Source organism: Chlorocebus sabaeus, chromosome 22, assembly GCF_047675955.1.
Source record: "Chlorocebus sabaeus isolate Y175 chromosome 22, mChlSab1.0.hap1, whole genome shotgun sequence".
In the NCBI taxonomy this organism is placed as follows: Eukaryota; Metazoa; Chordata; class Mammalia; order Primates; family Cercopithecidae; genus Chlorocebus; species Chlorocebus sabaeus.
The window spans coordinates 69,475,148-69,496,688 of NC_132925.1; the positions used below are offsets into that span (position 1 = coordinate 69,475,148).

The following is a 21,541-nucleotide window of genomic DNA, read 5'->3' on the forward strand; positions in this document are numbered from 1 at the left end:
TTTATTTTAACAGGAAAAAGAACATAAAATGTGTGATCATCTTGCAGGTTACTCTGTTAGCAAAGATTATCTTCCGTTGGACAGTTTGCCCTTAAAGATTCTATTTCTGGATCATATTTTGATTCGGAATTAGGGATACTAAGGCTTGAGTCAAAATAAAAGGAACAGAATTATAAAAAGAAGTGTACATTCACAGTATTTCCATTTTAAAAAGAAAGCAGACTTTAAGAAGAAACCTTGAGCCTTGAGACCACATCCATGATTATTAATTGTTTAGTTCATTATTTTAAACGGGCTCAATGAACGCTCTTTGTACAGGGAATTATTTAAAGATTTATTTACTCTTCTTGGATTCTAATCAGATTTGCCTGATGTCCTAGCCTGTCATGTCACTTTTGAGCTTTAGGTTGGGCCCCTGTGGTTTCCCAGTCTGTCTTGCGGGGAGTTCATCAGACTGGTTTCTCTTTACTCCCAGCCATCAACTGTGGATTCACTTCATTCATTCCAAGGCCCAGCCCAGCTCAAGAGACTAAAATGTTAGTCCAAACCAGACTCCATTACCCAGATGAGAATTTTGGGGGGCACAAGGATATCACTAGGTGTATGAATAAATGGGTTAAATGTTGGCATCATTATGGAATACACTTAATGTCCAACAAGGACAAGTGATATAAAGTTGATCCAGGAAAAAGTACTTGGTGTCTGTTCTTACCATCCTTCTAATGAAGTGGATGACAAAAAATGGAATATTATGCTAATTGATATCTAAAGCTTTTATAAGGAATGATTGCAGCAATAAAATTCAAAGTAAGTTTGTCTAACTTTGAAAAATGGTGCTGTTCAGAATGAAAGAAAATTCTATATAGAAAATTTGAGGAATGTTATACTCTCCTAAGAACAAAAAACAGTTGAAAGGGCAAAGGCAAAATCAAACAGCAGTTAGAGGCCAAGCAGAGAAAAATGATAAAGAAAAACAACAGAAAAATTCCAAGAGTTAGGACTGACCATATATTGAAAATACATCAGCCAAATTGGATATTGTGTCCAAATTAGTCACCGCACTATCTTCACAAATCTTTCCTCCTCAGAACAAACTCTTGCACAGGGATTCTATTCTAATATTTGGACTTAAATAATTATATAATAGTAATTGGAAAAGTCAGGCAAGTGGAAAGCATTTATAAGTCAAGAATTATCAAAGGATAAACTGTAATCAAAGAATAATCCATACTCTCCAAAGTGAGAAATTCAGACAAGTATTTAAGTAGTGGATTGCTCTTGGGACAGAAAATTTTAAAAACTGTTTAGTTGGACATAAGTATACGAGTACATAAAAATGAACGCAGAATCTTAGAAAGGCTTCAGAATGAACCTGGAAGCATCACAGGTTTGTGGGTAGGAATGGGTTCTCTGCCTTAGAAAGCACATGAAAAGAAGAGATTACATGACTTTTAACCTTACAAAGATCCAAATCCATTTTGGAATTTTAAAATATATATATTTCTCTTGAGGAATAATATTGATAATCATACGGTCAAATATTAAAATAAAAGTGAAAATAAACTAGGAGGACTAGTAGCTCCAGCCATGTCCCTGGCTCGTTCTCTCCAGGTTCTTAATTGTCTTTTCTCATCTAGATACTTTTGCCTTAGATTTCCTTTATCTCTTGTGTTGTCTCTGCTCATTGCTTAAAGATCACTGTGATTATTGTTTTTCAATTGTCTTTCTGGCCCCACTAATACATAAAGTTTAGATAATTTGCTTTTCCAAAAGACAGTTATTAAATTATTAAGGAAATTAGATTAGGTTTCCAAATGCATGAGGAAGTGACGTAAAACACTATAACTATCCATAGAAAAGAGACAAAGAGCCGGGCGCGGTGGCTCAAGCCTGTAATCCCAGCACTTTGGGAGGCTGAGGCGGGTGGATCACGAGGTCAGGAGATCGAGACCATCCTGGCTAACATGGTGAAACCCCGTCTCTACTAAAAATACAAAAAACTAGCCGGGCGTGGTGGCGGGCGCCTGTAGTCCCAGCTACTCGGAGGCTGAGGCGGGAGAATGGCGTGAACCCGGGAGGCGGAGCTTGCAGTGAGCTGAGATCGGGCCACTGCACTCCATCCTGGGTGACAGTGAGACTCCGTCTCAAAAAAAAAAAAAAAAGAGACAAATTAAGGAATTTGGTAATTATATGTATTCCACAACTTTGGAACAAAGGAAAACACTATCGCCAGTTTTTGATATGCTGTTTTAGTTTATTTAATGATTACCAATTTGTGGGCAATCATGTTAAACACTGAGACAGATGCATAAAATACTGAGATAGAGGCTGAGCCCTTGGTTGTGCTGGGGGATGGGTGGTTATAGTTTTGTCAGGAAGATGAGAAAGGTTTACAGAAGATTAGAGTGGAGACTGATCATATCAAAAGTCCCAAGTAAGATCAGAGAAAGGTAAGGTCATCTCCAGATGAGAGAGATCAGGAAGCCTTCAAGATGGGGGTGGAAATGGAAACAGTTCTAGGAGTATTGATAACAGAAGCAAGTCCCTTCAAGAAACAGCCACAATGCAATTAGGTTGGAGCAAAATGTTAGGAACCTCCAAGAAATCTTAAGACTTTGTGGGCCACAGTTTTAAAATTGTGGTATAGAATCTGACTAGTCTAGGTCTTCCTTATCCATCTAAGGAATCTGAAATGTATCTTATTGATAAAGGGAGGAAAAACAGCTATTTTAGTATGGAAATTGGCTGATGAAAGTAGTCTTTAAAGATTATATAGTGGGAGCAATGTACAAAAAGAAATGAAGTTGGGAAACGAGGTGAAATGGATAAGGGAATCTGATAATGGACAATTAATTGTCCAGGTAAAGACACTGGAGGAAGCAAGCCACCTTGAGACAAAAAATAAATATTATTTTCCTTGATGAGAAAAATGACAACTTTTAGAAATGGTGGGCTATTCATCATGATGTGTACCCAACAGTTATGCTTTCTGTTTTTAATCTTCCATTGAAAATACGATTATCCTTTTTTCTTTTCCTTTTTATTTTTTCCTTTCGGACAGGGTCTTACTCTGTTGCCCAGGCTGAAGTGCAGTGGTGCAATCATGGCTCACTGCAGCCTCGACCTTCCAGGCTCAAGGGATTCTCCCACCTTAACCTCTCACATAGCTAGGACTATAGACATATATCAACACCCAGCTAATTTTTAAAAAAAAAATTTTTAAATTTTTGTAGAAATGGAGTCTCACTATGTTGCCCAGGTAGGTCTGGAACTCCTTGCCTCAAGACATCCATTTCCTGCCTCAGCCTCCTCAAAGTGCTGGGACTACAGACGTAAGCCACCACGTCTGGCAAAATTAGTATTATCCTTACTTAAGAATTTAATGACATATCATCTTTGGAATGTTATTCCAAACTTCCTTTGGAATATCTACAGATGATCAAAAAAGCCTGAAAAGTTTTCTTGTTGTTTATAAAATAGTAGGTGGAAAAAACACTCGCTTTTCAAACTATCAACTACAGGATGAATTTCCAGAATGTAGCTTTAAAGGTTTCCCTTTCTTTTCTTTTAACCAAAATAGCTTGTGTATATTTTTCAATACATTTTTTTCTACATCTTTTGATATTAACCTGAAGTAATGAATGGCAGGGATGGAAGAAACTTGGTCCACTTGAAAAGAGTTCATTACTTTTTCCCTGTTTTGCAGAGTGTCATTTAAAATAAGTACTAGCCTGGAGAAGGTTTTTATTGTTTTCAACCACAGGCTTTATATTACCTTAAAAAAAAAAAAAAAAAACACTCTCAGCCGCAAGTTGGATGCTTCTGGCAGCAATACAAATCTAGCACCACCCCGGGAGGGAGCGTATTTTCTTCTTCGCTCATTTCTGTCAGGATAGAGGAATGCTGGACATCCAGAGACAAGGGAGGCTGCAGCTCGCTGCTCCCCAGTCCCACACCTTGGGCCTCCCTTTGGAACACACAGGTAAGTACTTTGCAGTGTTGATTCAAGCAGAGCTCATTGCGAGCAAGCCATGAAAGTCAAGTGCACTGCACTGAAGGTGCATAATAGGTCTTGTCAGCACCTTCAGGGAGCTCAACTTGGCCTGGCTGAGGTCATAAGGTTCTTATTCCCACCCAATAAATTCCTGAAAAGATGCTTTTGTGTTTTATTGTTATTTGTCTCTTTGCATACCACTTTGCAGCATGCTTTTCTATAGGCTATAAAAAATACTAAAACAGCCACTGAATGTTTGTTTGTTTGTTACAAATCCATGACTAGTTATTAATTTGTTATTTTTTCACATTCAGAAATTGTAAGGTCTTATACCAATCTTTGTTGCTGGGCAAGGAAGTATCATATAAAGTTTAGTTTTCAATGTCAGTGTTTTAAAATAACACAAATGAATAAAATGTTAAGACTTAACATTGGACAGTGAACTGAAAAACTATAGAGATAAAATTTTCCCATAATATGGCAGTAGTTTCTAAATATAAAACTCAATGTTATAAATTTGGGTTCTTAATGAATTTTTTATATCACAAATTCTGTTTCCACTTAGATGTCAGAAACTGAGCTGGAAAAGATAAAAGTAAGAACAGCTGAGCACTTAGAAAATGATAAAAATAACATTTCTTGGTTGAAAGAAGGTAAGTCTTCTTGCTCTTGATTTTCTATTGGTGTGAAAATTTTGCTTTTGTTTATAAGCAAAGAATAGTGTGGGAGAAGGAGGAAAAAAATGTCCTGATTGTTCAAATAGTATTACTTCTGATTTTCACTTTTTTTTTTTCTTTTTTGGATTCTCATGTGGCTTCAGTGGTTGTTTGATGATCTTTATTATTAAAATGCTTCTCGTGGTCCCTGTATTGCAGGAAATAGATTATTTTGTTGGTAAGACTTAATATGCATTTTCTACTCAGATGTATATTATCTGTGAGGTCTTTGCAGTGCTGTAGATTTTTCTCCTTTATAGCCAAGAAGACTAAATAATTTAAGGGCAGGTATTTTTAAATAATAATCACAGAAAGGAATGCTTGCTATAGAAAAATATGTCTACAAATAGAATCACCATTCACTGCAATTAGAAAAGCCACCTTCCCAGGGGAGAATGCAGTCGGCCATGGGCACCACATGCGTAAAATGGTTGCTTGAAATACACACACAAATCAATACGTTCTCCTAATGAGTACAGATTTGTGCACTTTTGAAAATACATCTAAACCTGTGATTATTTACTAGAAGGCAGGGTTTTATAATTTTTTGATTTTATGATCACTTTTAATGTCTCATAAAAGAAACATTTGATATTTTATCTAAATAGGTATGCTGTGTCTTTTTCAGCATTTAATGAATCTATTACATTGTAAAAGGACAACTCTTACTTAAGTAGTTGACATTCTTAAAATTTGCTTTATAAGGTCATAGGAAACTCTAATAAATATGTCAAGTTAATTAGACAAACCAAAACAATAATAATAATGTCAAGATTGACAATGTTTATTGACATTTATTGATGATTTTGCTGAATCATCATGACAACCCTATGAAGCAGTTATTATCCTTAATTTACCAATAAGAAAATAGAGCCTTAAAGAGTTCTAGTAACTTGCCGAAAATTACAAAATTGGGAAGTGCCAGAGCTGAGATTCAACGCCAGTTTGTGTGATTCTACAGCATGTGACTTTAACCACCACCTCATCATGTTCCAAAGAAAAAAAAATGTTTAAATTACTTGTCAGAACATGATCTGTGCTCAAAAATGTTTTCCTACGGTGTTGAAATCAACACCTCCAACTTTATCATACCCTCACATCCACTCTTGTCCTTAATCTCACCCTACCCCCAACCCTAATTTAAAAATACACTTATGACTGGGTGCGGTGGCTCACACCTGTAATCCCAGCACTTTGGGAGGCCGAGGCGAGTGGATCAGTTGAAGTCAGGAGACTGAGACCAGCCTGGTCAAAATGATGAAACCCTGTCTGTACTAAAAATACAAAAATCAGTCGGGTATGGTGTCACACGCCTGTAGTTCCAGCTGCTCAGGAGACTGAGGCAGGAGAATCGCTTGAATTCGGGAGGCGGAGGTTGCAGTGAGCCGAGATCACACCACTGCACTCCAGCCTGGGTGACTGAGCAAGACTCTGTCTCAAAAATAATAATAATAAATAAAATTAAAAATAATAAAAATACACTTCTTTAAAAAAGGAAAAAGGTAATTCTCTCTGTCCAATTCCCCACCAAGCAATTTTAATAGTAGGACATCATCTCTTTAAGAGACTCTACTTCAGGACTAAAGTTGATACAGACATAAAGTGTTGCCAGAATCATTTCTGTTAAAAGCTTGAACATTCTCTAACTTCTTTTTTTGAAAAGGTCTTTTAAATAGAATCCTTTAAAAACAATGTGGAAGGGAAAAAAATAGAGCATGCATCAAAGATCCCCTGTGTCTTTCTTATGAATCTCAAATTCATGAAGAGAGAGATGTTCTTCACTACACTTGCAGTGAAGTTCATATTATTTATTTTTACTTTAATTACTTCGTGCTACAGATGTCTCATACAGAAATAATAATGAAATTGATAGACCAATCAATTGTTTCCTGAAGAATTTTCTTTAAAAAAAGAATTGTGTCCATTAAGTACAACTTAGGCCTTGAATTCTTGTAATCTATAAAATCTAATTTCCCAGGTGACCTGTTTTATCTCATTTGGACACTTCATTTAAGCTACACTCAAATTATGTTTACTATATTTCATAAAAGGAAATTGAGCCAGATGCTAGATGACAACATCTTAATTGGGAATTATCAGGATGAGTTGGTTTTCAAACATAAATGTCTTTTTTTTTCAATGTTAAGAAAAAGCATATGGGTTGGCTTATTTTTTAAAAAAGGCAAAGTGGTGCAGTAAAAAGAGCGTGGCATTTGGAATCAGGCAGGCATGGTTTTTAAATCTCAGCTCAGCCACCTACTAGCTGGGTGATTGTGCCGTGTTACGTTACCTCCCTGAGCCTCAATTTCCTAGCTGGGGACTAGAATGCTTGCTTTATGAGATTATGGGACTGTGATTTCATTATTTCTCTGTTTTTTTCCCCTCTTTAAAAACATTTTTTTCCCCTCTTTAAAAACATTACTGAGTAATATATTACTCAGGATAATATAATTATATTTTCTGAACCATTGGTAATAGCAACAACACTTTTTATAGTATTTTATATAAATTCCTCCTTTTAATCCCTACAACAAGGTGGTATGCAGTAGTACTGTCCCCATTTTACAAATTAAGGGATGTAGGCTAGGAAAGACTTTAGATTTTGCTCAAATTTGCAGGGCTGTTAAGTGGCAAATTGAATCTCCAACCTTGGTCTTTGAGGTCCAAATTTTATTCATTTCATTAAACCACCTTATTACAGTGACTTCTACAACAGTTATCAATCAGAATTTTAAATGTGTCTACCTCCACCCTCCCTCACTCCCCCTTAAAAAGCAATACAGATACTTTCAGTTGTTCAAAAAAGTGTTTTTTTCATTAATGACAAAGTGATCACATCTCACATGACAGTGACTCTGCTGCCTCCCTCTGGAACTCCAGCTGAATACTGCTCACTGTTAAAATGTGGCTAATCACAGCAATGCCTTATTTGGGTTGGAGCAAGCACTTCACTGGAGTCACTGACACAAAGCACTGAGTGAAGTGCTTGATTTCAGAGTGAACATGCAAGTAACAGGAGTTACTACCATCATCACCATTCTGAGTACTGCTATTATTTCTAACTTCTCAACTTCAAACATTCATATCATTTATCCAATTCAATTCAGGGTTATTAACTGGAGAGACTAGAGACAAGGTATAAGTGTGACAGAGAACAATACAAAAAAGAAATATGCTCCTGCACTCAAGGACCTTATTATTCATTCATCTCATTCAATCGTCTTGCTTTTGCCAGGAAAGCAAAGAGGCTCCTAATTGCCCTTGACTTTCCCCAAATGGGTCATGGGTCTGTTCACATCAGTGGTGGTGTCAAAGAGATCTAGGAAAACCACAACCAGAGCTATTACAAAAAATTAGACTAAATTTTGTTTGAGAAACACCATTGGCAGACCCAAAAAAAGCACTCATTTTTAAACCATGTTTGGAGAAACCCTGTTTTAAGATAATCAGAGAAACAAGGCATGATTTAAAAATATGCAGCATTGTTCAGCTTAGTGACTCATGCCTATAATCCCAGCACTTTGGGAGAAGATGAGACGATCCCTTGAGCCCAGGAGTTTGAGACCAGCCTGGGCAACATGGTAAGATACCATCTCTACAAAAAAATAAATTAAATAAAATAAAATTAGCTGAGTATAATGGCATACCCCTATAGTCCCAGCTACCAGAGAGACTTAGGCCAGGGATTGCTTGAGCCTGGGAGGTTGAGGCTGCAGTGAGCTATGATCACACCACTGTACTACAGCCTGGGCAACAGAGCAAGACTCTGATTCAAAACAAAATAAAATATATGCACCAGGCAGGATGAGCTGCATTATGCAAACTGTGGGCCAAGGTGGTCTGGGAAGTCCAGTCTTGAAGGCAGTCACAGTCTCTTTGCACAGGTGGAGAGAAGGAGGTGATGCTGGGAGCAAAGGCATCAGAGGCTGGAAGATGCCTATTTCAGTGCTAGGGAAATGGGCATATTGGCTAATTATTCACATACGGAATAATGCAAAATGAAGTGAGAAAACAGACTGAGTGCTGACTTTTGGTTAAGTAGTGGACATTGGTTCTTTGTTGTCACTGGAGGCCTGAGGACAAGAACTAAGAAACTGAGGCAAGGCTTGTGTGATATGAGCCTGTAAATATGTAACTGGTGTGCAAAATGGGGTGGAGCCAGCAGAGGAAAGGCTAAGGGAAGGGGGTGGTAATGGCTAATACAGACAGCTACATTTAGCAGCCTTGAAGTGAGAAAAATATGACCTGAATGAAAGTCATATCAAAGAGAAGGAGAAAATAGGCCCAAATGTGAAAAACTTTATGGAGGAAAAATTGTTATAACATAGAAATTGGGGGGAAAATTACAGGTGGAATAGGATATCATGTAATACCCCATTAAGCCAAGGAGCATTCTGGGTAAGCATTTCAGTGCTTGTAGCTTACACCATTTGATACGGAAGAGAAACACCAAGATGAAGGGATGGAAGCCCTTAAATTGTTGCCATTTGCAGTTTAAAATCACAGCATTGCCAGCATTTGAACTGCACACAATTTCTTATATTGTCTCCTGATTTTTCAGGAAAAACTGGAAATCTGGATTTCTTCGTGAAATCTCCTGATTGTTAAAGGTTGAGTAATAACAACAATAACAATAACAACACAACAACAACAACAACAACAATAAAATACCAAGGAGGACAAATGAAACCAGGCTCTGGGGTCTATTTCAGCCCATAGACTGACAGTTTGCAGCTTCTGTTCTAGGAGAGTGTATCTCTAAACAAAACCTAATATAATTTTCTGAAAACTGGTTTTCCATAAACATTGCTGCATTGGCAGAGATTTTCTCTCTATCTCTCTATTTGTCTCTCTCTATATATATATAAATATATACACACATACATATACATATTTATATATATTTACTTGTATGAGCAAAGTCAAAGTCAATGTGTATATTTGTACACATATATGCATATACATACATATTTATACATATGAGCAAAGTCAAGACACCAATCATGTGACCTAAAAAATGTGAAGCTAAGAATATTGAAATAAATTTTTTGTCCTTCAGAAAACTAGCTACCTATAATTGTTTTAGTGGGGCATTTTATTCACTGTTGTCACCGATAGGGGAAAAACAAATCATCCCAAGTTCCAAGTGCACCTTTAGTGCACCAAAGCAGTAGTTTTGCAAAATCTTCTACCCAGATGTTGGCACTATCCAATGACTGTTAAATTGTGTTGTACCCAAATGGAAAAATTCATGAGAGAGAAAAAAAAATGATAAAAAATATAGGGGGCGGGGAATGGGCAATAAGCAAGCTTTCTTCTCTCCTTCCATACATGTCAGGAAGGAAAGAGTGTGAAAGATGAGAATTGTGTAGTTATTTTGAATTAAGTATAGCTTCTTTTCTGTAAGCACTCACATGATGACCGCAATCTTTGGTGATATAAAAACCATTATTGGCCAGGAGAGGTGGCTCATGCCTATAATCCCAGCACTTTGGGAGGCCGAGGCGGGCAGACACGAAGTCAGGAGTTTGAGACCAGCCTGGTCAACACGGTGAAACCCCGTCTTTACTAAAAATACAGAAATGAGCCAGGCTAAGCAGGTGTGGTGGTAGGTGCCTGTAATCCCAGCTACTCAGGAGGCTGAGGCAGGAGAATTGCTTGAACCCAGGAGGCAGAGATTGCAGTGAGCTGAGACCGTGCCATTGCATTCCTGCCTGGGTAACAGAGCGAGACTCCATCTCAATAAATAAATAAATAAATAAATAAATAAATAAACCCCATTATTTAGGTGCATTTTGGAGGAAATGCCTCTAAACTTATTTAGTGTTGGCATAGAAAAGTTATGTCGCCAGTGTTTTAGTACCTTGAATACACTGGTTATCAGAATTAACCAATATTAGAGACTAATAATCCAAAATACTAGAAAAGAGCCTAGAGGTCCAAAAAATCCAGGTTCCAAAAATTCTCTTTTCAATATAATGCAAAATCTCAAATGCATAATACAAAAATCTCATCTCATTCCTGAACTTTCATGTTTGTTTTCAAATGAGATGAAGAAACTGAGAATCTTTCCCACATTTACTGACATTCGTAAATTCACTGGACTTCCCTTTAACTCTAAGTGAAAACAACTTACTTCATTTTCTCAAAAAATAATTTTGGATCATGAACATTAATATAATTCTGAAATATGCGTTTTATTCAACTCAGAAACCATTTGATGTGGCTCCTCTTGAACTCAGAGAAAACATGTGAGACAAGGAAACAAAGATGCCAAAAAATGAAAATGTCACAGTTCCTGCCCTCAAGGAACTCATGTCCTTACGTGCTTTATTATAATGACTAAATATTAATCCATGCTAATTCTCTCACTCAGATAATTCTCATTTCTAAAAGGGATATTTTTTGTATCTAGCTTAAATATTAAGCCACGCTAATGCTTACTTTACATTGTTAATTTCTACAAATAGCATATCTTGAGACTCTTTTTACATGTAAACACAGGTAATGGAATTATTAGCTCTTATTTCTGTAGTTTTCATTAACTCATGAAAGTGCGTTACCTAATAACAAAAATAGCGGTGAAAAAAAGGTAGCAGCCAAATGGAATGTTGTTTTGTTTTTAAGCATAGCCAACAGAAAAAAATAGATGTGAAAATACTCGCTTGTAAGTCATATAAAAAACAAGGCCATGAAGTAGATAATTTCACAAGGGTAATTGTTTTGAAGCTTTGAAACAAGATGTTGTGATAGAGATTGGCATGAGGACTATCCTTTAGAATCAGTGGTCAAGGAAGTTCTCTCTGTGGGAAAGTTATTTGAGCTGAGACTTAAATAACAAGAATGAGCCAGTGTTGCAAAAATCTGGGAAAAGCATTCCATGGGGAGAACAGCCTGTGCAGATAGTACAGCTCAGAATAGCTGGATAGAAAGGAAGGAAGGAAAAGGAAAAGGGAATGAAGAAAAAGGGGAAAGAGGGAAAAGAAGGTGCTTAAGTTGGAAATAATGCAGGACCTTGTTGACCAGTCAGGAATTTGGGTACTCTTTCCCCTATTTGGAATTAGAAGCCACTGGAGATTCTACACAGGGTAACATATGCAGTCATTTATATTGCATGAGGTAAAGAGAAGAAACAGAAATAAAGTAGGAGAATATTGCTGTTGGCCATGCAAAAGATGGTAACTGGGATAGGATACAACTTTGAAGATGAAATAGAAATAATTGAATTTGAGGTCTACGCGAAGTTAGAACCAACAGGACTGGCTTGTGCCTTGATGTGGGGTGATACAAAGAAAGGAGTCAAAGGCTGACCCCTGGCTTTTGACACTGTGAAGTGGTAATGATGAAGGGTGAAGTGGGAGAGAGAAATTGGCTAGAAAAGGGAGGAGTCAAGGATCTGGGTGGAGCAGATTACTTGTGAAATGCCTCTGAGGTATCCTCATGGAAATTGTCAATTGGGCAATAGGATATATGAGATGAGTTGTTCTATTTTGAGAAATGTCGACAAGAGAAGTATTGAGATTTTGCTTAGATCTGAAGGATGAGATGGCATCTGTTTATGGGGAGAGAAATGAAAATTAAATAAAATTTTTGGTAGAAAAAATGGCAAGTATACAGGCACTGGGGCAGGAAAGAACATGTCACGCTCCAAGAAGTGAAAGAAAACAGGAGTGACTGGGGCATCTTGACCAAAGAGAAGGCTGAGATTCCATGTGTGTGGAGAGCTTGCCTAGAAACAGGCCCTAGAGCCTTTCACACACCCTGGTTGACATTTGGGAGTGCAATAAACTCCTAACCCTGGGAATGCCTACTAAACATATAGCTTATACTGTAGTAGTAAACGCTATCCTACTACATTTTATTCTCTAAAGAACTATCAAGCTGGGCGCAATGGTTCACGTCTGTAATTCCAGCACTTTGGGAAGCCGAGGAGGATGGATCACTTGAATTCAGGAGTTTGAGACTAACCTGGCCTACATGGTGAAACTCCATCTCTACTAAAAGTACAAAAAATTACTGGGGTGTGGTGGCACATGCCTGTAATTCCAGCTACTCAGGAGGCTGAGGCAAGATAATCTCTGGAACCCAGGAGGCGGAGGTTGCAGTGAGCCAGGATCGTGCAACTGCACTTCAGCCTGGGCGACAGAGTAAGACTCCATCTCAGAAAAAAACAAAATAAAGAACTATCAAATAGTGGCACATTACTTTCAAAATTCAGTGATATTAAAAGGGAGCTTTATCAGTTTTTGAGAGGAAAATAACATATACTGATTCTGGCTACATTAATGAGAAAGGTAATTTACTGGAAAATGCAAGAGTAGCTCACAATCTATAAGGGAAATCTAGGGTCAGGAGAATCAGGAACTAATCTAGCTCTGGTGAGCCTAGGAGCAAGACATAATACATTCAGATCACCACTTCTGAAATAAATTAGCTCCATATAATTTTTGTTCCTCCTATTCCCTTCCTTAAGACTCCAAGTCCCAAGGAAGAAAGCTCAAAAACTCTGGCCATGAGTCTAACTCCTGGGTTAGCAAGCCAAGAAAACTTGACTGACAGCACCATAATGCTACACACAATGAGAGGAAGATGCTTCTTCAGAGGGAATTCAGGGTTTGAGCATCAGAATAAAGGGAGAATAGATGCTGTGTGGCCCCAACGTAATGTCTATTCTAAGAGCCAGTAGCAGTGACCCATGCTTTTCTCCACAGGGAATAATATTTTCTTAAGAACCTGATATGTGCTGTTGATGAAGTGCTGAATGTTTCAGGAAGGAGAGTACTTACTTTAAATGTATTGGCCTTCTACTGAAGTTCAAATGTCAAAACCATTTCGATTCTCTGATAACTTTAATTTATATTTAGAAAGTTCAGCAAAAGACGAGATCTTCTCTGTTCTCATAGGCCAACAAATTAAATTCCAGTGTCACATCCTACTGCTGATGGTTAAAATTTCTTTCCAACTAAGCCTATAAAGTAGTAAGTTCATTTCGTATAAAATGATGATGTTGATCCCAACGGAATGAAAGGCCTACAAGATGCCATGTCAGCCTTCAGACTATGACCAGATGAATTAATCAGTGCAAAGTCCCAATAAGTTGTTAAATAGCAGATTTAGAGACTCTCACTCAATGATGATAAGGCAGTACATCAAATCCAGAATGATCTTAGCTCACCATTATTAATTGCAGTTTTATGAACTAGGAGTGAAGCAATCTGTAGAGACCAGGAACCAATCTTCCTGTCCCAGTAGGAAGAAGACAATTGTAGATAACTAGAAATTTCAAGCAAGTTACACCTTTTAATAGAGATTTTCAGTAGAATCATTCATTTTCCTACATGTCACAACAGCTATTGATGTGATACACTTAATCAACATTAGTATAAAGAGCAGTCTTACAGTGAGAGGAAAAAAGTCTCTTATGTTCTATGCCTCAGGAATAAGGATATTCCATTTCTTGTAAATTCTACAAAGAGATACTTTACTTTTATATGATTATGGCCCATTTCTTTCAGCTTAGGAACCGCATTTAGAGGGAATATACTCGCTAATAAAATGCACCTACGCTAGGTGTTCACCAGACCATTAGTGAAAAAAAAAAAAAAAGAAAAAAGAAAAAAAAAGGAATGTGAATAGAGAAAATAAAGACATCACTCTACAGGCATAAATCATTTCAACCATTTTAGCCATTATTTAAGCCTGTCGAGAAGTAAATGTGCAGCAAAGATGAAAAGCAAGGGCAATGACAGTAGTTTTGCCAGTGTATAACTTCAAGAAAAAGTAGAGAGGACAACTCATAGAAGCGTAGTATTAAATAAGACATCAGGCAATTCTTCTTCTTGAGCTAAATTTCCACACCGATATGGATCTGAAATGAAATAGCTACCCTGCAGAAAGTAAAGAAAAGTGCTTCATGATTTCTAATCTCAAACAACAGACAACAGAAGAAAATCCGCATTTTTAACTCCTCTTTCACATATCAAATATATTTCATTTTTTGTATTTAGAAAATTCAGCATTATAAATAGAAAATAAACTTCCTCTAGAGTTACCAAAAGATATCTGCTAATATTTATGTTCAATATCTTGAATATAAATTCCATAAAATATGAAAAGTTTATATAAATAAATCTTCTTGAGAATTAAGAATGTATCAAAAATATATATTCAGGCCACAAATTAAGATAAGATTGCACACTTCACATGTGTCTTATAACTATTAGACCAATATGTGCAAATGCAGATTGATGAAACAAACCATTCCTACTGTAAAAGCAGCATTTGTTTTACAAAATAGTATAAAATTAAGTAAATGAAATCAACAAATGTTTTCATTTCCTGCAAGACACACACTTACACAAGGAATACACAATGATTCCCATGCCCAATCAAGAAACTTATAATTCAGTTGGGAAAATAAAATATCAGCAATACATCCTGTTTACCACAGGACTCAGATAAGCACAAACTCTTCAACTCTATTTGAAATACAATAGAACATGGAAAAACAATTTGGGTGGATTTTGCAGTATGAAATCTCTCACACACCAAACCATAGAACATACCCAATTCCTTAGATGCAGATTTACCTTAAAATTTAAAAAGTGTTTTTGTTTGTTTTGTTTTTAATGGACTCAGTAGGTTTGGGCTAAAACAACTATGCTAAATAGTCACTTGAAACAACATAATTAATTTTAAAATAGTAACACATTTTTTACAGCTGTGTCTCAAAAGAACTTTTGTGTAAATAATCTTTATCGCCCAGCCTCTTTTCTTAAAAAAAAAGAAAATAACTAATATCATCTTTTTAAATGAGGAAAAACTATAACATAAAGAGAGGGAGGTACTTAATAGATAGTTAAGAAGTTCACTTTTCCAAGGGAAATTACTAAATGAATCATTTATTTAGGAACAAAAGAAGAGGAGACAATTGCACTAAAGGCTTTCTTGACTTTTTTTTTTTTTAAATAGCAACATAACTTGGAGATGTAGTGTGTTTATAGGACATGAATACATTGTAGTGTCCAAATCTGGTATAGATTTAAACCTCTACATTATGTGGGCCGACATCCATTAATTAAAAAGCAACACACTGGCCTCTGAATTCTAGGAAAAATAGCCAAGTTTGGGTTTTGTAACATAACTTGTTCTATGATAGAAGAACACTTTTTGCTTCAGTGTTACTTAACAAATATCAGTCTCATCTTGGATTCCCCTAGATATAACTGGGAGAAAGAACTAGTTCTTTTTATTTTAGAGATGAAGTAACATGCTAATTAGGAATCAAATCTAATTTTTGAAAACACTCAACAGGGAAAAGTAACATGGTTAAAAGCTAATATACATATAATATATATAATATATGTGTATGTATGTAACCACATTGCTGTAAAAATACACATATTTAACTCTATCTGTCTCTATGTCCTTCTAACTATATTTTTATTGAATATCTTCTATTTGTAAGATAACACTCGTTGTGCCCATAATCAATAGACATTGATTATAGTTGCTGTAAGATATATGTAGTTGTTGTATTATAATGTTGTAAGAGAAGGTGATAGGTAAGGAAAGTTTATCTCTAAGTCAATAGATTTAAATAAAGGAGAAATGTTAAGTGTTGTTTACTCAAGGGCAAGGGCGTGTCTGGCTTGTTTATCTCTATATTTGAGGTACAATAGCCCCTGAAGTAAAGCAGATGCTCAAAAATGACATGAATAAATGGAAGGATAAATTTCAAAGAAGATATGAGATTCAGAGGTAGGAAGCAGCACATCTAGAATTCAGACAAATGGGGAATTCCGCTGGACTATACATCATGGATAGTGTTTCAATAGGCAGTAACAATACAAACTGATGGAATACGATGGCCCAAAGTGTGGAGGCAGAAAAGTGTGGGGTATGTTCTTTTCAGAGAACAATAGCTATGTTTGACTGTTGAAAGGGCATGTGTGGGAGTGTGAAATAAATCTTAACTATATTATGAAGGACTTTTAACATTAGGTTGAAGAGTGTAAACTGAATGTTATTAGACAAAGGGAAGCCATAAAATATATGTGAGGTTGGGTTCAGGAAGGCAGAGAAGACTTAACGATAACAGAATCAGCTCTGTGCTTTAGAAAAAATGTGTGTTTTGAGGATATTGTGAAGATGGACTGGAAGGGTAGAGACTGAAACCAGAGTAACTAGTTAGAAGCTTGTTGCATCCACAAATGCGAAGACATGAATTCTGAATTTGAGATACTGGTTTCCAGAAATGAAAACAAAGGGCTGGCACCCAGGAGAACGCTGGCCCCAACGAGCACTGGCCATGGACTGGATATTAAGGGATCAGAAAGACAGGAGTTGTCAGAGATTATAGAAACCTCTGGATTCAATGGGAATTTTTAATGTATGTCTTTATGGGTATGTGCTTGTGTGTGGCTTTATGTAAGTTATCTATTTTTTAGAAAAATTAAAAAATGAAAATGGCAAAAATTATTCTCAATCCCAACAAGCATAGCCACTGTACATCCTATATGCTTTATATTTGTGTGTGTGTGTATACACACACAAATTTATAATTTTAATAAAATATGATTATGCAATATTTTAATAGCATGTTTTGATGATTCATGAGTTAATGTGAACACCTTTCTAGAGCAATAAACACAGATTTATGGCATAATTTCAATGGTCTACATATAGAGCCATATAGTATTCTATGAAGTAACAAAATATAGGTAACTAATTACCCATTTTTGAATATTCAGGCTGTTTCACATTTTCTGCTTTTAAATCTCAAGGGAATTCATTACAATGTGTTTTGGTATTTCCTTATAATCTGGCTAACCCAAAACACCACGTGAGATCCTCACACCTTACTTTTGGCCTTTGGATGGCACTTTACAACCTATTGCACATCGATGCCTCAGCTTAGTTACATAAAATATGTGTGCAGAAGTATTATCAAGCTTTTTTATAAATGAGGAAAATAAAGGTCAGAGAAGTTTGGATAATTGGGTCCAAAGTCACCCAGGCAGTAAACAACAGGAGCAGGTCCCAAGCCAAGTATTCTGATCCTAAATCCAGTACATCTTCTATCATAGTCTCTGCTTTGAAATATACTTAAAGATGGCTAACCAAGAGCCCCTCATTTACGCTCATTACAACAGCTAAAATTAAAGAAGACTGGAAAAGCGTGGAGAAGTCAATATAGCTGGCGTATTTTTAAACCTATTACTCATTCAGTTGGATTCCCTAAACACATAGCTTCAGCACAGTCATGGTGATTTTAATGAGAAAGAAGACTTAGTTATGAAATTAGGCGAAGATTCAGAAGCCAACTTATTTGTAGATCACAGTGATTAAATAGTTCAAAATGAATTACAACTTAGTAATATTGCTGCATTCATATTTACAAGATGAAAGTTGGAGTTCAGCTCCCATAATATCCAGTCATTTAAGACACAAACGAATTATAAGGATTAATCATTTTAATATCTTCCCATTGATGTTGGCTAACTAAACAAAAACATGACTGGTGGAAGAGAGTAGTGGAAATCTTATTTTGTTTGCTTATCTTTGTGAAACAAGCACTTGAAAATAAAACATATCACATCAAAGTGTGGGGAAAATAACTCCAGTGGCAGAATCAACTATGATCAGATTAAGAAACAGCAATATATTTTTGCATGACTAATAAACAGATCAAAAACCTGCAAACCTAAGGATATTTAGATGCTGAATCTAACTTTAATTTTCAAATATCCTTATCTCGTCAAACCATCTCACCAACAATAAAATTATATACACAGTCCTGTTTTCTCATATTCAGCAAATAGCACCCCATTGTCAAACTTAGAAGTGACCCTGATTTTCCTTGTTATATTTAGAATTTTAAAAAATTTGTCCCTGAATCTTTAAATAGCAGGAATTAGCAAAGAATAAGAGACCACTCTCTAAAAGTTTTAAACCATAAACGAATGTAACATTTTTCAGATAGCCATTATACATCAACTATACTTTTCAATCATGAATTAAATTCAGCAGTACTTTGGTGATCAGAAGCCTGTGAGTTCATGGTAATAACACTTTTTAGTTTCAGCATTTTCTTTAGGTAATCAAATGATACTTTACAAATTACCTGACTTCTTAACACATACCCCACAAAAGGAAAATAGTAATAATAACCAAACGCTTAAGGAAGAAAATATTTTAACTCCTCGTTTTACATAAGGGAGGAAACTAAGTCAAATATTTTTCCATCCTTGAAGAAAGAATTTAATGCACTTCATTTTAGAGAATTCTGATAACACAAATATACACATTGCTCCACAGGGTACCCAGACATATGCAATAATAAGCCTTCATATTTCTGTCTAACCAATTGAAACTACAGAGATTATATAAATTTGTCATTAGTAACCAGAGAAGCTAAATAAACAATGTGAGGGTTAAACAGAAGCATAGTCTAATTACAACCTTTGAGTGGCTCAAATATCTGAACTCTTAATTTCCACCAAGATCTCCAGTTCTTGTTGTGGACTAGAGCAAGCATCTCACAATCTCTATCTATTTGCACTTTCCCCAGCTTATTTAAGTAAGCAGATAGGCCCTTTGGTTCTTTTGCTTTATTTTTGTAAGGACTCATTTTACAATAACTAATTAGTAAGAGCTAGGCAAAATAATTCATATTCTTATTTAAATCATCCAATAGTAAATCTGACAAACAGCGTACTGTGGATAAACATATTTTTTTAAGTAAGCAAGTTTCAGAGAGAAATAGGTGTCTAGCATTTCAGAAAAACATTTTGATAAGAAATAATATATTACTTAGTTCATCAATCAGCACACCTTGATTAAGCCATTGTATGTGTGTGTGTGTGGTGGGGGCGGCGGTTGGGGAGCATGACAGTATTAGATCAGATATTGACAATAAACTAGACCAGAGAGTCAGGTCACACGGGATTTCTTAGCCATGTGAAAGTTTACTCTAAGGGCAATGGGAAAACATTAAATGGCACTAAGCACAGAGAGGTCATTATTAGATATGCCTTTTAAAAAGACCACTGTGGCTACAGTGTGGGGTGAAGAGTGGAAAAAGCAGATTGGCGGAAAGCTGATAGGCGGGTTTACAGTAGCCCAAGCAGGAGTTAAAAAAATGGCACTGTGAATGAAGAAAAGAGAAGTTTTAAGAACTTGTTGAAAGTTAGAATTGTCAAGACTTTCTGGTAATTGGTTGTGGGGATGGAAGAAAAGAAAACATCAAGGACAAGGTCCTAGTAGCTGGGTAAATGATCATGCTTTTTATTCCATTGGAAACACAGGGAGAAATGTAGGATAGATTCCACCTGGTGTGAATTAAGTAACTAAATGATTTTTTAAAATTATCTTATTTGGAAAATTATATTAATCAGTGTCATGGTGTGAGAGGTGATGGGTTCTATAAACTGGGACTAAGTGTTTCTTGAATTCTGGTTATCTAAAATTAGGTCCATTTTCTGGTAGTCTCTGGAGCCCGTAGTTAATAGTAAGAAAGCATCATGTTAAGAGTTTGTTTCAGTCTCTTACTTAGGGAGACAATACACTGATTTGGAAAGGGAAACAAAACATAGGATTTAAATTAAATGTCACTGCATCTCATGTTTCAAACTACAACTTATTTGGGGGCTCATGGCAAAAGGATATCTACGGTTAGTGATATGGGTAAAAGACTCATTCGTTTTATGTTTGCTTTATTACAAAGTAAAGAAAATGTACTGATAAAAAAGGCTTTCACCCTTTCCCTACCACTAACACTGCTGCTCATTGAATGAATTGTAAGATATAAAACAGATTCAGAATCCTGTTGATGTCTTTAACAAGTTAATATATATTAGCCACAGTTTTAAATGGGTGTACAAAAAGCAGTAAGGTTTGCAAGTCAGGACCAGTTCTATTTCTACACGTAATTTAGCTATATTATTTTCCTGAAGGAATATAATGAGCAAGTATGAGAAACAAGACAAAGATCAAGTGGGAGGCACATTTCTATTAAACCACATTCAGTTTCATAAAAAATAATGTATTATAGTTATACCAAAATGCAACATCTTTGCCTAAGAGATTCAACATGAATCAAAAGATATCATGGATCAAAAGATACAGCACTTTAAAATATTTGCATTGTAGTATTTGTATATTTATTTGTTTATTGATTGATTGATTTCTGAGATAGAGTCTCACTATGTCACCCAAGCTGGAGGGCAATGACACAATCACAGCTCACTGCAGCCTCAACCTCTTGGGTTCAAGTCTTCCAAGTACTTAGGAATAGGACTACAGGTGTGCACCACCAAGACTGGCTCATGTTTAACTTTTTTGTAGAGACGGGATCTCGCTATGTTTCCCAGGCCAGTCTCGAACTCCTGGCCTCAAGTGATTATCTCACTTGACCTCCCAAAGTGCTAGGATTACAGTAATAAGCCACTATATCTGGTCTTCCATTATGGTATGTAAGCCATTGGGAATAATTCAGTCAGAGTTGAGTCTTTGGAAGCACACATACCTATATTTGAAATCTGGACTCATCAGATGTTAATCTTGGTCAATTGCTTAACATTACTGAAACTCAGTTTCCAAAGCTATAAATAAAAAATCATGATGGCTCCTTTGGTTGCTTCCCCATCATCCATTCTTCTAAGAAATCTCAATTTTGTTCAGGAATCCACACATCTCAGGGCAGTCATGCATTTCCAGAGTGACTCCGTCACCAGTCTCAGAAGTTGGAAGATTTCTGACTGGTTTAACCCAATAATGGTGGTCCTACTGCCCTTGCCAATGATCATTTTATGCAACAGATCATTGATTA

At 36.1% G+C, this 21,541-nt stretch overlaps 1 protein-coding gene and 1 long non-coding RNA gene across 3 annotated transcripts in view; one reads left to right on the forward strand and one right to left on the reverse strand.

The window, feature by feature from the left end:
- LOC119625689 (uncharacterized) overlaps positions 1-21,541 on the reverse strand; it is a 381,097-nt gene that overhangs the window by 73,007 nt on the left and 286,549 nt on the right. The gene's annotated exons all lie outside the window — the stretch shown is intronic.
- Positions 3,837-21,541, forward strand: part of MDFIC2 (MyoD family inhibitor domain containing 2) — a 112,191-nt gene continuing 94,486 nt past the window's right edge. For both annotated transcript variants that reach the window (XM_007984960.3, XM_073009622.1), the window contains exons 1-2: positions 3,837-3,982; positions 4,560-4,647. In XM_007984960.3, coding sequence (XP_007983151.1) covers positions 4,560-4,647 — 88 coding nt within the window. In that variant the 5' untranslated portion in view covers positions 3,837-3,982. The remainder of the gene's footprint in view (positions 3,983-4,559; positions 4,648-21,541) is intronic.